We start from the raw sequence: 13,673 nt of genomic DNA on the forward strand, positions 1-13,673 counted from the left end.
TAGCTCCAAATTTGTTGACTCTTTACAGATATTTTTTTTTTAGTTTTATGATCCTTTTATAAGATATTTTCATTTTTACATATAAGAGATCTAACGAAAAAAAACACAAAAAAATCTGAAAAAACCATTTTCTTCTATTCAAATTGTAAGAGGCCAGGAGATCTTATTTCCTACCAAATTATTGGACTGCTAGGATGCCAATTCGTATGTTAATGCACTTCTTTACGAGAATGATGAAAATGTGTGACAGTATATTTGTGATGGACAAATTGACATCGAAACAACTTAATATATGAAAATATTATAGCCCCCAAATTAAGACCAAACATTTCACCAACTTGTTACTGGTCAAAATGGGAATTGTGATGAACTTTTTCATCACATATCTTGTTTTTTTAGGCAGTTAGTTTAATGCACTTCCCCTTAGCTGCTTTGCTATTTACCAATCATCCCAATTGCAAATGCTAAAGTATATGTAAGACTTCCTAGTGCTTATACTTTATGATATATCCTTCATTTGATCATTTTTCAAATGAGTTTTAGGAATAGCCTCTTATAAAACTTGTCTAACTTTGATAGTTGGGAGTCATCTCAAAGCTTAACCCTTGTCTAATTATTATATTAGTTGCAAAGAGGTCATCATCTCATTTGACTTGGCATATAGTCAGAAACGGATTCATGATTTTAAGTTTTATATCTATCACGGTTCAAGCTTCAATCCATTGGCTTGAAGGTAGGTCAAACCGGAAAACATAACAATCTAAAAAATAAATTACCTCTGTTCGAAATCCTCTTGTATGTTTTATTGTATGTTTTATAGTACAAGATTTCTTATAGTGACATGACTTTATTTCTAGTAACTTTTGGAATGATCATTGGAGTCTGTCCAGCAGGGCATTTGTAGAGTCAAACGTCAGCGCAAAGCTCATGGATAACAGAGTGATGAATCTTGCTTTAGCAATTAATTAATCAAGTCTGTTGAAGGAGAAACAACTACATTCCCACATTTTCTCATGTTGATTTACATGAAGAAAAAAATATACCAAGTGACAAATGAAAAAAAAAAAAAAAAAAGGAATGAATACACGTGGCGATCGACACTATACACATGATTCCCTTCCCCTGATTTCATTGCTTTTTCTCTGAACTTTGAATAGCCAAAAACTGAGAAATTTTTCGTTTTCGACTATCATAACTTGGTAACTGCGACACTTCACAAAATTGTTGCAAACACATACTGCACAACTTATGGCTGGGTATCAAGGTCTCAATCACCATCAAAGAATCGAATTCTATTAATACTTCAGTTCCACATTGATCCTTTAAACTTTCTAGCATTCTCTATTACTGTGTCGTCTGGGCCTTCGCCATATTAATCTGTCCCAAAAAGAAGCAGTTCAGATAAATGGTTCTACAAAAACGTGTAGGCAGAAGAGCCAAATAGATACCTGTACTTGTACCGGTTTGACATCCCGGCCCTCAAACTTTACGGGGTTTCATTTAGGCACTGTGAAGTTCGGGGGCGGGATCTCAAACTTATAGCCCGTTTGGCCAAGCTTCTGGAAGTCAAAAGTGTTTCTTTTCTTTTTTTTCAAAAAGTAATTTTTTTAGAAAATTGGGGTGTTTGGCCAAACTTTTAAGGAAAAAATAAATGTTTTTGAGTAGTAGCAGAAACCATTCTCCATAGGCTAAAAAAATAGGTTTTCCCCAAAAGCACCTTTGGAACATTGGTCAAGGACAAAGCACTGCTCTAATATAGACAAAAATGATTTTAAATTAGCTAGCCAAACACAAACTGCTACTCTCCCAAAGCACTTTTGACAAAAAGCACTTTTCAAAATAAATAGATTTGAGAAGCTTGACCAAACAGGCTATTAGTATGCATGCTTCCAACATTGGTAGTTATACTGAATTTAGGGGGCAGGGAAGGGTGGCTGTGAAGCTGTTATGCATAGCAAATAGGCAAATGGGATGACAAACTTACTCATTAATGAGGGATCTGGACAAGAATAAAGGAAACACTGTATAAACACACAGAAATCGCGACACCGGCAATAAAGTTGTGGAGCAGCTTCTGATTGTCTCTTGTCGGCACGAAAACGGATTTGAGTGTGTTGGTTAGTTCAAAAAGCCTGCAGGATAGCTGCAATAAGCAAGCAATGCTGAGCTAGAACCCAAGAGGAGAAAAAATGCTTTACAACTAAAAATTGAAAGAGTATATATGCTTACCAAGACATAAATTGCTGTAGTCAGCATGAAATTAAGCATAGGATAGCCCGGGATAAAAGAAAGGAGCCATTTAGGCTGCCCATTCGGCATATTTGATCTGCACATAAAAGTCAGAAAGCATTAAGATCTCGAACCATGTTAACTTCAATAGTTTGGCCAACGCCCATAGAAAATCCACTAACAGTTGAGAGAAAGAAGAAAAGTAGGCTGCTGTTGGATGGATATATGTACGCTAAACTAATTCATTTGAAATTTAAGATCCATATCAGATTACTGATAGATGAAGATCAAGGATTTATTCACTTATTTCACTCACAGATGCCAAAATTGAAGAGCAAATTAATTAATCCATAAGTTTCAACCAAATCTAAAAAACATTCAAGGTGATGTTATCATGTTAATTTAAACTTCATTTGTACATGATGGCGTAAACATAAGTTCTCGCCGTTTAACCAGGAGGTTATGGGTTAAAGCTGTTGAAACAACCTCTTGCAGAAATGCAAGGCGATGTTGCACATAATAAACCAAATGTGGTCTGACATTTCCCCGAACCACCAGATAGCTGGAGTTCAAGCTTCCCTTTTATTGGTATATGATGGCATATCGACGGGTCAATGTTAAACTCGAGGGAGTAATTATTAACATTACGAAGAAAAATGAAAATCAACATACCTCAGCCAGATGTGGAACTGGGAGATGTAGGTTTCTAAGGTAATCTTGCCGAGCCACCTACAATAATATACCACAGTTAAACAAGGAGAAAGCAAGGTAGTTTCAACTTATTTAAAAGAACAAACGAAAGATCTTTTAATTATGTAGAGCTTAATCATTTGTATCAGAACTAAGTAAAGAAAGATCCAAAAGCCACAAAAGCGAAAAGGAAAGATAGGATGGGGTAATGACAAAAGACAGGAAAGGGAAGCATGATGTCCAGTGATTATAAGGCGCCGCCTACTGGTTTAGAAAACTTACGCAAAGAGTGTCAAAGAGAAATTCCGCAGCTCCTGAGTGAAATTACGCAAAGAGATGTACACACTGTGAGGCAAAGAAAGCAAATGAGAAAAGAAATACAAGACATTCAGGAGAAAAACTTTGGTTGAGTACAATTTAGGCAAGCAGGGAGCTTTTTGACTTTTAGTTCTTCACTAAATCAAACAGCAGTAATTTACATTAGCATAAGTTTCATGCAAAATCAAGGGCTAAAGAGAATTAGAAATGTCTAATACATACGTAATGGGAATCCATGATGTGTAGGGGTGGAGTTTATTGTAAGCTGTCTTGTCCAGCTTGTATATGTATTCAAACCACAAGTACCCAATCTGAGGAAGACAATGTCCCAAATGATAAAATTCACAAACTAGAAAGGTAATCTGCAACACCTAATGTAACTGATCTGAAGAACTTAAATGCAACTCACAATTAAAGATACTCCACAGATTAATGACTTGATTGTCCGTCTCCGCTTTGATTCAGACTCCTCCAGTTTCTCCATCCACTTCTCAACCTAAACAGGCAAGATACTGCAAAACTTCATTCCCATGGAAGAATGAAAGAAAAGTGGCAAAGAACTAAAAATCAAAGTTCTTTTGAATTACATTTGGGTGAAAATAGGCATATATCATGCCAATAATCCATATATAGCGGTCAAGCCCAGATCTAAAATGCCATTCGTGCATTCGGGGTAGGTCCGGCTTGGCTGGATCTGTATAGCCTACAATTATGAAAAGAAAAAAAACAAGCATCAGATGACAGTGCTTAAAAAGCATCTATAAAATAAAATAAAGATACTTTTCAAAAAAGTTCTTTACAATTCATGCTGCTACAATAGGATACCAAGATACTTTCTGTTACCAAAACAATACCTGAACCTAAAAGAAGCACCTTTGAGTGTGACACTTGTCAACATTTATTTCCACACCGTGATGGGTGCCATGAAGACATCAATCTTATGCCACAAGTATCTCAAACCATATTTACTTCCATTTTTTGTATTGTTATATCTACTTCCAAATTATTTATCACAAAGTCGTAGTTTCAAAATTTCTGATGACAAAAACTCAAAACCAGTATATATTTCCTCAAGAGTAGAGAGAAACGTTCAAATAAACATAGTTGAACTGACTTTGAGACTAAAGCTAACAGTTTTCCAGAACACAGAATATTTGAGAATTTATAGTGATTATGGACAGAAACAAAATGTATGAGAATATAAGAGTAACCAACCTAACATAAAGGCGAAAGGACCCCAAAGAAATTCGAACACTCCAGGAATCTCCCAAACCAGGATAACCACAACAAAGCACATAAGAAACTTCAAAGCTATCACTGATTTTATCTCGTTGTAGTTGTGACCAATGCCAAGGGCCCCATAAACCATAAGAGTGAAAAGTGTGTGCATCGGGCAGATGTAATATAGCATGTAGTCGTTGTTGAGAACAATACAGCAAAATATTACAAAAAAATTTAGCCTCCACATCATCTGCATAAAAGATAAAATTTTCATTATTAATAATGCACTGAGAAAATGGATATGTGAGATTAAACTACTAAACTGAAGTCTTCCGATATCAAACAGTTATGAAGTACAACAAAAACCTAATATTACCTGAGCAAACCGAGCTAAACTAAAATCCTTTCTTATGTAATAATAGGAGAAGTTCCCAAAACCAGTCATCCATACATAGGCAGCAATGAAAACCCGAATTGCATTGTATATCTCTGTTGCAGCAAAATAATGATAAATCAAAAAGAGAACCTGTTGCAGAAAAAGAATTGAGTGAGTCAATATACAAAGAGTAAAAATAAATTTGTGCAGGAAGTATCAGTGTTTAAATGAGATTTTGAGATCTTCCTCTTTTCAGGAGGTACGGTTTTGACATACATCAACAGATGAATGTTACACATCGCAAAAGAAGTTGCAAGGATCATTCACACGACATATTAACACAAATTACCGGGAGGTAGTAAAACAAACATGCAGCTATACTTGTGCACAATATTACTAGAGAAAAAGAGGCCACAAAAAAGGTATTGCCAAAAGAATCCATATAAACCAGATTTATGTCATACTAAATGAAGCATGAATAAGTGAAGGGAAATACAACAGAAAAAAAACTTGCCTGCATCCATCCCTTCCACTCCTCTGTCTGATGGCGGTTAAGATAAAGTATTGATTTGCCAGAAAATGCTGATTTATCATTATGTCTCTTGAGAGAAGTCATTGCCGAAACTATGATCAGAAGAACATACAGAAAGATGAAGAGATCACGATTGTAGCTCTGTTCAAAGAAAACATCACGCAGAAACCTGTTACTGAGTGCTGGTCTCATTATAACAGAATCTTAGAGGTCGCAACAATAAGTTTGGCATACAAACTTGAAAACAATTGCAGCAACACAAGGATATTCAAAGACAAGTCCATAAAATTAGTTTACTATCAGAGTTCATATTTATCCCTCTCCATACCAACAACCAATACATAATTAAGGGGAAGGGGGTAGCAGAAGGTAAAGACAATGAAAACAATTCATCCAGAATGAACTGATTACTTGACCGTAAAGAATTTAAACTGAATAAAACATGAAAAGTTTTAGTGAGGCAATTACAGTTTTGCAACAAGAACAATCATTAGCTTTAAGAATCAGATAATCCAATGCTATGAAAAGGAATAAGGTTTAGACACAAGCATGCAAATCATATACAGCAAAGTTTGTTATACATGACCAAAACTTAGAAGACACTACAATAAAATTATATCATGGAAATTGCAATTCCAGCAGTTCAATCAAAGCCAACAAGGTTGAGAAGTTCATAATGCAAAAAAAGAATCTGAAGTAACAAGTCATTTTGTCTGAACTAGCTTAACATATATTTCATATGAATACGCAAACCCCTGGTTACTAGATGTACACCTCAAAGTGCTTGTACATGCTTATTCCATGAGGTGATTCAATAGATGTTGTAATGCAAACAAAACTTACAATTAAGACTAGATATTACACAGCACGACCTTAGCAAATCAAATCTTTAAAAATGGTTTCAGGAAATACAAGATCACACACCTTAGTAGAATCTGCAAAGAGATTTGTACGGTCACAGAGATAATAATAAAACAGGATTCCCCCAAATTCAGACCTGTATGAGATCGTAAGAAGGAAATATTAAAATTAGAAGAGAAACTGTATGCACCATAATCAAAATATCCAAGTGACTCACATTGCTCTTAGAGTTGCTCGATTTTCTAGCAAAAACGCATCCTCCATTGTTAGAAACCTAGAAAATACGTGGAAAATGTTAAGGAAAGATTCATGAACTTAGAAAGAAGAATGCTCAGCAAATTGAATGTATTTTAGCACACTGACCTAATTATATTTGTTTTTATCGATGAACTTGACAACTTCACTGATGCAGATTTTGACAGACCTCCTTCTAGTAAGACAGCTCGATCTTCTTCCTTGGTCGTTGAGAGCTCCAATTCAGCCAGATTATTATCTGAATGACTGCTGACAAGCAAAAGTCAACCATATAAATAGAACACTTCAAAGCTAGATTACAAGGTAGGGGGGTTAAGGTCTCCGTACACTCTACCCTCCCGTACACCACTTTGTGGGAATATCTTTGGGTATGTTGTTGTTGTTGTTGTACTTCAAAGCTAGATTAGTAATATCCCTGGATTAATTTTCACGTACACAAAGCAATCATTGGCCAAGGATTAGGGTAGACGGTTAGTAGGTATCGAGTGTTTTCTCTCTTCCCAGTGGTATAGCAAGGATCTAGTCTAGAGCACCTATTTGTTCCCTTACCTATCTTATTATAATTATGCCAATATTATCTTATTTTTCGATTTTATTGTTGTTTCTTTTACTTTGGTTATCTCTAATATTTTTACTGTCAATACTTCTCTTTCTTCAATATTTTCATTATAGCTTTTTAGTTTTGCATTTCTTTCAACCCATGTTCCGAAAAAGCTGAGGGTCTATCGGAAACAGCCTCTCTACCTCACAAAGGTAGGGTAAGGTCTAGTACACCCTCCCTCCCCAGACCACACTTGTGGGACTATACTGGGTATGTGTTGTTGTTATTGTGGATTATCTTCTTAAGTGTAGCTTTAACCAATTTTAAGCCCAAAAACCTTGAATCCACCATAGCATTCAAATTCCACAAACACACACTAGTATCAATATTATCGCCTCTATATTATGCACCAAGGCCCTGAATCCACCATAGCATTCATATTCCGCACACACTAGTATCAAGATTGTTGCTTCTATATTATCCACCAACATTGTATAGAAAGTGTATAACATAAGATTTGTTTGCATTATCTAGATGAGAATTGCTCACATTAAATCCAGTTCTGGTTTCTAAAATAAAGCCATCAAACAGTTTTTTGGGAAGCGCACAAATGCTACAACCGTCCTTTCCATAGTAGCCCCAGGCAAATAGACCAATTACTCAATTTTTTATTTTAGTTATTAATTTTATCTTTACTCATTGTGTTTCCTCCTATTAAGCATGTTGTACTAGCAACCTATTTTTTTAATTCATAATATGATTAGATTTTAAAACAATTGTTATGGCACTTAACATGTCTCAATAATCTATAAGCTGAAGCATGAGGAGGATACATCTATCTTTTCCTTTTTCTTTTTGATGGAGAATGGGTGGGTTAGCTTACACTTTAAAGGGGGACAACCACTTCTTGTTGTACTCCAACCATTCAGCATATATCCATGCAATGAGGACAGGGATATATCCAAGCAAAAATGACACCTGAGACATGATAAGGATAGGCTTTAGTAGATATTTACGCAAGATTTCCTCAAGAGAAAATTAAATAAAGCAATATAATAGATATTCCACATTTCAGCAGCAGTACAGGTGCATTGAAACCTTAACATGCAAGTACATGTTAGTCCAAACAAACTGTGTGAAAGACAGTTCCAGAATGACCAGATTCTACAATATGCAGATAGCATCTTCTTTCTGCCACCAGAACCTTAACCCAATACACGGCAAATTAACCCAAAAGAAAATTTAAGGCACGAGAGCGCTCTGAAAATTTACAAATAAGATATGACCTTACTGGATGTCATCAATGACAGATCTGAGATTCAGTATCGTTATAAAATTGTAACTGCGTCAGCCATAAAGTAAAACAGTATATATTGTCATAATAGAACAGACATCAAGCACCTATTTCAACTTTTGCTCTATGCGATGTCAAGATTTAATTTAAGGAGTGCTAAGTGCTTGGCCTAGAACTGGAAAGTTTTTAAAAGGCTTATATGTAGCCAACAATTGTATAATCCTTTTTAAAACAGGACCAACAATTGTATAATCCTGCATTCAACATGATCAATTCACTCATACCTCAAACATATCTATTTACTTCTAAAGCATGCTTCTGTGAGCTACTCACCAAAATTTCCCTTAAGATTGCACAAATAAATAACCTGAAACTTTTCAGGTACGTAAGTAAAAGAAAACCTACATATAATTCACCTGAAAATAAAAGTGCAACCATTTTTATTTTATTTTTTATTTTGACAATGGTAGCATAAAAAAAAAAGTGCAGCCATTTTTGAAGATCCAAAAGTTTCTCAAGTTAATGGAGTCCTTTCTAAAGAGTGACTGTCGCATGGAAACTCATTCATAGTAAAGAAAATCCAGCAGTTTTTTTAATTACTTTATCCCTATTAACTCGGTTTGAGTTTCTTTTACATAGATGATAAAAAGACAAGACCTATAGTTGGAACCCGAAATCTACTTATTGTCAATGATTGTTACATTTTGAGCAGAATCAACTTATTCTTTTCGTCCACGCTCATTGTTCCTCTGGAAGAATCTAGGCCTAATCTTTAAACAACCGAACCATCCTTTGGGAAAACCAACCTTCCCCATAAAAGCATCAACTAGTGGACAATGGTAGGCTAGATCAAAATCTATTAGGAAAATATTTGTCCTCCAACGAAATGACCATCACAGAGAACGCACAAAGCACAAGCTGAACTCGTATTTTGTCAACATAACAGCAGTTGATCATCGAGCCTTGGCAGTTAATTCACAACTTTTTTCACTCAGAATACCTTACCTATGTTCTATGTCAAATTAGGAGCTAATTAGCCTGCTCTGAAGTAAAGCTCTAAAGAATAACTTGTACTTCTCAAATCAAGTAAGTTCTCTGCAACAAATACTATGAAATCTTCCAGTTATAAACACGAGCAGAAAACATAACAAAATCTAACATGTTTAAATTCCACACGACTCAGATCAGCTCATCTCACTGCTCTAATATCAAGATTCAGTTTCACATTTTAAACATATACATATCCAATCACACTTCAACGACTCAAAAAAACTCACATTTCATCACTACCAAAACTAACACGATTTCAAAAAGTATATAAGCAACAAGTGAAAATCTCACCTATCAAAGTCTTCCACAGTTAAATACGAGCAAAAAACATAACAAAATCTCGCTGCTCTAGTATCAAAATTCGGCATATTTTTTCACATAGTAAGTATATACTTATTGAACACTAATTATAAGCACCCAAAAAAAAAATTACAAAATCTAATATATTAAATTCCACACGACTTAGATCAGCTCATCTCACTGCTCTAACATCAAAATTCTGCATAATTCATCAAAATTTTAAGTATATATGATTAAACACTTTCAGCATTTTAACTCTAAGAAGGATCCAATTACACTGCAAAGGATTGAAAAAACTCACTTTTTTTTTTTTTTAATGACATGGGAACCCTCAGCCGCTACCCTTCGGGTGCATACAGGGTCAACCCAGCTCCTGTGCAATAGCTCGTAAACCACACAGGAGAGGTAACCCGCACTAGGCAAGCCCCGTGCGACGACCTCGACCCAAAGGCAGGGGGTTTCGAACCTGAGACCTCCATTATGAAAGCCTCATACTCAACCAACTAAGCCACCCTTGCAGGTGAAAAAACTCACATTTTATCAGTACTAAAACAAAAATGATTTCAAAAGTCTTCCAGTTATATCAAAATCTAATTAAGTTAAGATCAGCTCAATTCATCAAAATTTAAGTATATAATGAAATACTTTCATAGTTTTAAACTCATAGGAGGATCCAATAAACACCTCAATGACTTAAAAAAAACTCACATTTCATCGGTACGAAAACGAAATGATTAAAACTATATAAATATGTTAAATTAAACACGATTCAGATCAGCTCATCTCGCTGCTCTAACATCAAAATTCAGCATATTTTTTCACATTTTAACTCTAAGAAAGATCTAATTACACTTCAATGGCTAAAAAAATAACTCATATTTCATCAGTAACAAAAAATAAAATTGAATTCAACAAGTACATCACTAAAAAAAAAAACTCACTTGTCCTGCCGTTACAGGTCCAGAAACCACAGCCATTTTTCAAAATCGAATCGGAATCAAATTTTGTTAATCAACAATACATGTATATATTCATATACAAAATGAAAATGTATACATATATATACGAGAATGAGTACAATAGAAAGAGGGAATATATAACGAGTTGATTTGAAGAGCAATTATAGAAATATGGTGAAAGAAGAGATCTGAAACAATGGGGTTAAAACGACGTCGTTTTGGTGAGGTTTATAATATTAGTAAGGTTTTTCGGAAGAGATGTCTCTGTATCGGTTGCTGTGGACTTGGCTCGTTTCAAAATCGTTAATATGGAGATAAAATAAGGCTATAATTCTGGGATAATTAATCATTAGTTAATTTTTATTTTGTTAAAATTTTCATTTTGCTTATCCTTAAATGAACTTGGGGTGTTAAAAGGAAAATCAAATAAAAAAAATCTAATGCTTTGTGGTTTTTTTTTGGTTTTGAATATACTGAATTTGTCTTGAACGAGAGATAAACTGCAAAGATTTATTTGAATACGATTAAGGAATATATATCATTCACTACACTATATCTTTTGGTGGTCTTTGTGTTTTGTTTGATTTGGTTTGATTTTTAGTTTTTAAATCTAAAAAATTGATAAAATGTGGTTTGATTTTGGTTGAAAAGGCCTGAATCAAACCGAATATATAAATACCTAATTAAAATTGATAAAATGCATATATGTGTGTGTGTGTCTTTACGTAAAATATATATATTAATCTTTTGATTTGTAGTCTGTGTTTTGATAATTCCACATGTTTAAAATAACTTGTCTTTGAGTCCTTTAATTATTTATCCTTATTTAATTCAATTATCGTCAAAATATCTCGGTAAATCACAATTCTATAATTTTTTGCACAAAAAAATTCATATAAAAAATATATTTATATTTACTCTAATGAAGGGAAATATATAAGAAGATTTTTTTTTTTTTTCAACTATATGAAGATTTGATGAACCTAATAGGAGTAATTATGGAAATGATTAAAGAGAAAACCTGAAGCAATGAAACGTGAAAACGACGTCGTTGTTTGAGGTTTATAAGGTTTTGAAGAGACGTCTCTATATTAGTTAGTTGTGGGTTTGGTAACTTAGTTTTATAGTTGCTATATTCTTTTCATTAGTCGTTACCCTTAAATATATTATTAATATAAAAAAATCAAATGAATTTGTTGGTAAAAGAGATACAAGAAAAAATACATTTCTATATTTAAATAATTTCTTACACTTCTGAAATGATCCACACAAAAATCATGCGGTTTATTTTAGGTTACAAGTTTCAAAAGTCATCTTTTCTTTCTTAAATGTTGTGTTTAGTCAAACTATATCACATAAATAGGGACAGAGAAAATATATTATTATTTATGTAATGCCGTTGAAAGAACTCACATTTCATCACTACCAAAACTAACACGATTTCAAAAAGTATATAAGCAACAAATGAAAACCTCACCTATCAAAGTCTTCCAGAGTTAAATACGAGCAAAAAACATAACAAAATCTCGCTGCTCTAGTACCAAAATTCGGCATATTTTTATCACATTTTAAGTATATACTTGTTGAACATTAATTATAAGCCAAAAAAAAAAAAATTACAAAATCTAATATGTTAAATTCCACACGATTTAGATCAGCTCATCTCACTGCTATAACATAAAAATTCTGCATAATTCATCAAAATTTTAAGTATATATGATTAAACACTTTCAGCATTTTAACTCTAAGAAGGATCCAATTACACTGCAAAGGATGGAAAAAACTTTTTTTTTTCTTTTTTTTGAAACATGAATCCACGCTACCATCGCATAGCAGTCAATAAAATCTGTCTCAGAATAAATTTATCACTAGCTATTTCGCGCGACGACCCTCAAGGCCAGTTATTTCGCCACCTCCAATGAACTTAACTTAGCTGGGTGAAAAAACTCACATTTTATCAGTACTAAAACAAAATGATTTCAAAAGTCTTCCAGTTATATCAAAATCTAATTAAGTTAAGATCAGCTCAATTCATCAAAATTTAAGTATATAATGAAATACTTTCATAGTTTTAAACTCATAGGAGGATCCAATAAACACCTCAATGACTTAAAAAAAAAAACTCACATTTCATCGGTACGAAAACGAAATGATTAAAACTATATAAATATGTTAAATTAAACGCGATTCAGATCAGCTCATCTCACTGATCTAATATCAAAATTCAGCATATTTTTTCACATTTTAACTCTAAGAAAGATCTAATTACACTTCAATGGCTAAAAAAAATAACTCATATTTCATCAGTAACAAAAAAAAAAAATTCAATTCAACAAGTACATCACTTAAAAAAAAAAAAAAAAAAAAAAAAAAAAACTCACTTGTCCTGCCGTTACAGGTCCAGAAACCACAGCCATTTTTCAAAATCGAATCGGAATCAAATTTTTTTGTTAATCAACAATACATGTATATATTCATATACAAAATGAAAATGTATACATATATATACGAGAATGAGTACAATAGAAAGAGGGAATATATAACGAGTTGATTTGAAGAGCAATTATAGAAATATGGTGAAAGAAGAGATCTGAAGCAATGGGGTTAAAACGACGTCGTTTTGGTGAGGTTTATAATAATAGTAAGGTTTTTCGGAAGAGATGTCTCTGTATTGGTCGCTGTGGACTTGGGCTCGTTTGTTTGGGAAACAACTTATCCCGAGATTAGTTATTCCATCCTTTGTGGTGATAAAATTGCTCATATAATTTATGATAATTAATTGAAATTAGTTATGATTTTTATTCTAACAATACATGATAAAAGGCACTAAAATTTTAAATCTCATGCCAAATGAACCCTTAGGGGTGTTAAAAGGAAAATCAAATAAAAAAAAATCTAATGCTTTGTGGTTTTTTTTTTGGTTAAATTTTGTGAGCCCGACTTATTAAAAAGGTCCCGTGAATCAAAGATATTAAATCTCCGATTAATTATATACATTCACTACACTATATCTTTTGGTGGTCTTTGTGTTTTGTTTGATTTGGTTT

At 33.4% G+C, this 13,673-nt stretch overlaps 1 protein-coding gene across 3 annotated transcripts; it reads right to left on the bottom strand.

Annotated features, from left to right (window-relative positions):
* Positions 1-940: 940 nt before the first annotated feature.
* Positions 941-13,097, bottom strand: LOC132044632 (protein REDUCED WALL ACETYLATION 4-like). Of its 3 annotated transcripts, none has more exons than XM_059435133.1 (16): positions 13,008-13,097; positions 7,907-8,001; positions 6,591-6,731; positions 6,445-6,501; positions 6,291-6,363; positions 5,349-5,507; positions 4,835-4,984; positions 4,453-4,708; positions 3,825-3,940; positions 3,647-3,733; positions 3,460-3,548; positions 3,202-3,264; positions 2,902-2,958; positions 2,230-2,326; positions 1,985-2,143; positions 941-1,377 (listed from the first exon to the last, which is right to left on the bottom strand). In XM_059435133.1, exons 1-15 carry the CDS (start codon positions 13,041-13,043, stop codon positions 1,988-1,990), a joined length of 1,632 nt encoding a protein of 543 aa, XP_059291116.1. In that variant the 5' UTR covers positions 13,044-13,097; the 3' UTR covers positions 941-1,377; positions 1,985-1,987. The 3 variants fall into 3 exon arrangements, with proteins under 3 accessions (XP_059291116.1, XP_059291117.1, XP_059291118.1); XM_059435134.1 differs by lacking the exon at positions 13,008-13,097 and adding an exon at positions 10,609-10,693; XM_059435135.1 differs by lacking the exon at positions 13,008-13,097 and adding an exon at positions 10,609-10,692 and having other exon boundaries at positions 6,591-6,728.
* Between the last annotated feature and the right edge of the window lie 576 nt (positions 13,098-13,673).

This window comes from Lycium ferocissimum, unplaced genomic scaffold (genome assembly GCF_029784015.1).
Source record: "Lycium ferocissimum isolate CSIRO_LF1 unplaced genomic scaffold, AGI_CSIRO_Lferr_CH_V1 ctg5058, whole genome shotgun sequence".
Lineage (NCBI taxonomy): Eukaryota > Viridiplantae > Streptophyta > Magnoliopsida > Solanales > Solanaceae > Lycium > Lycium ferocissimum.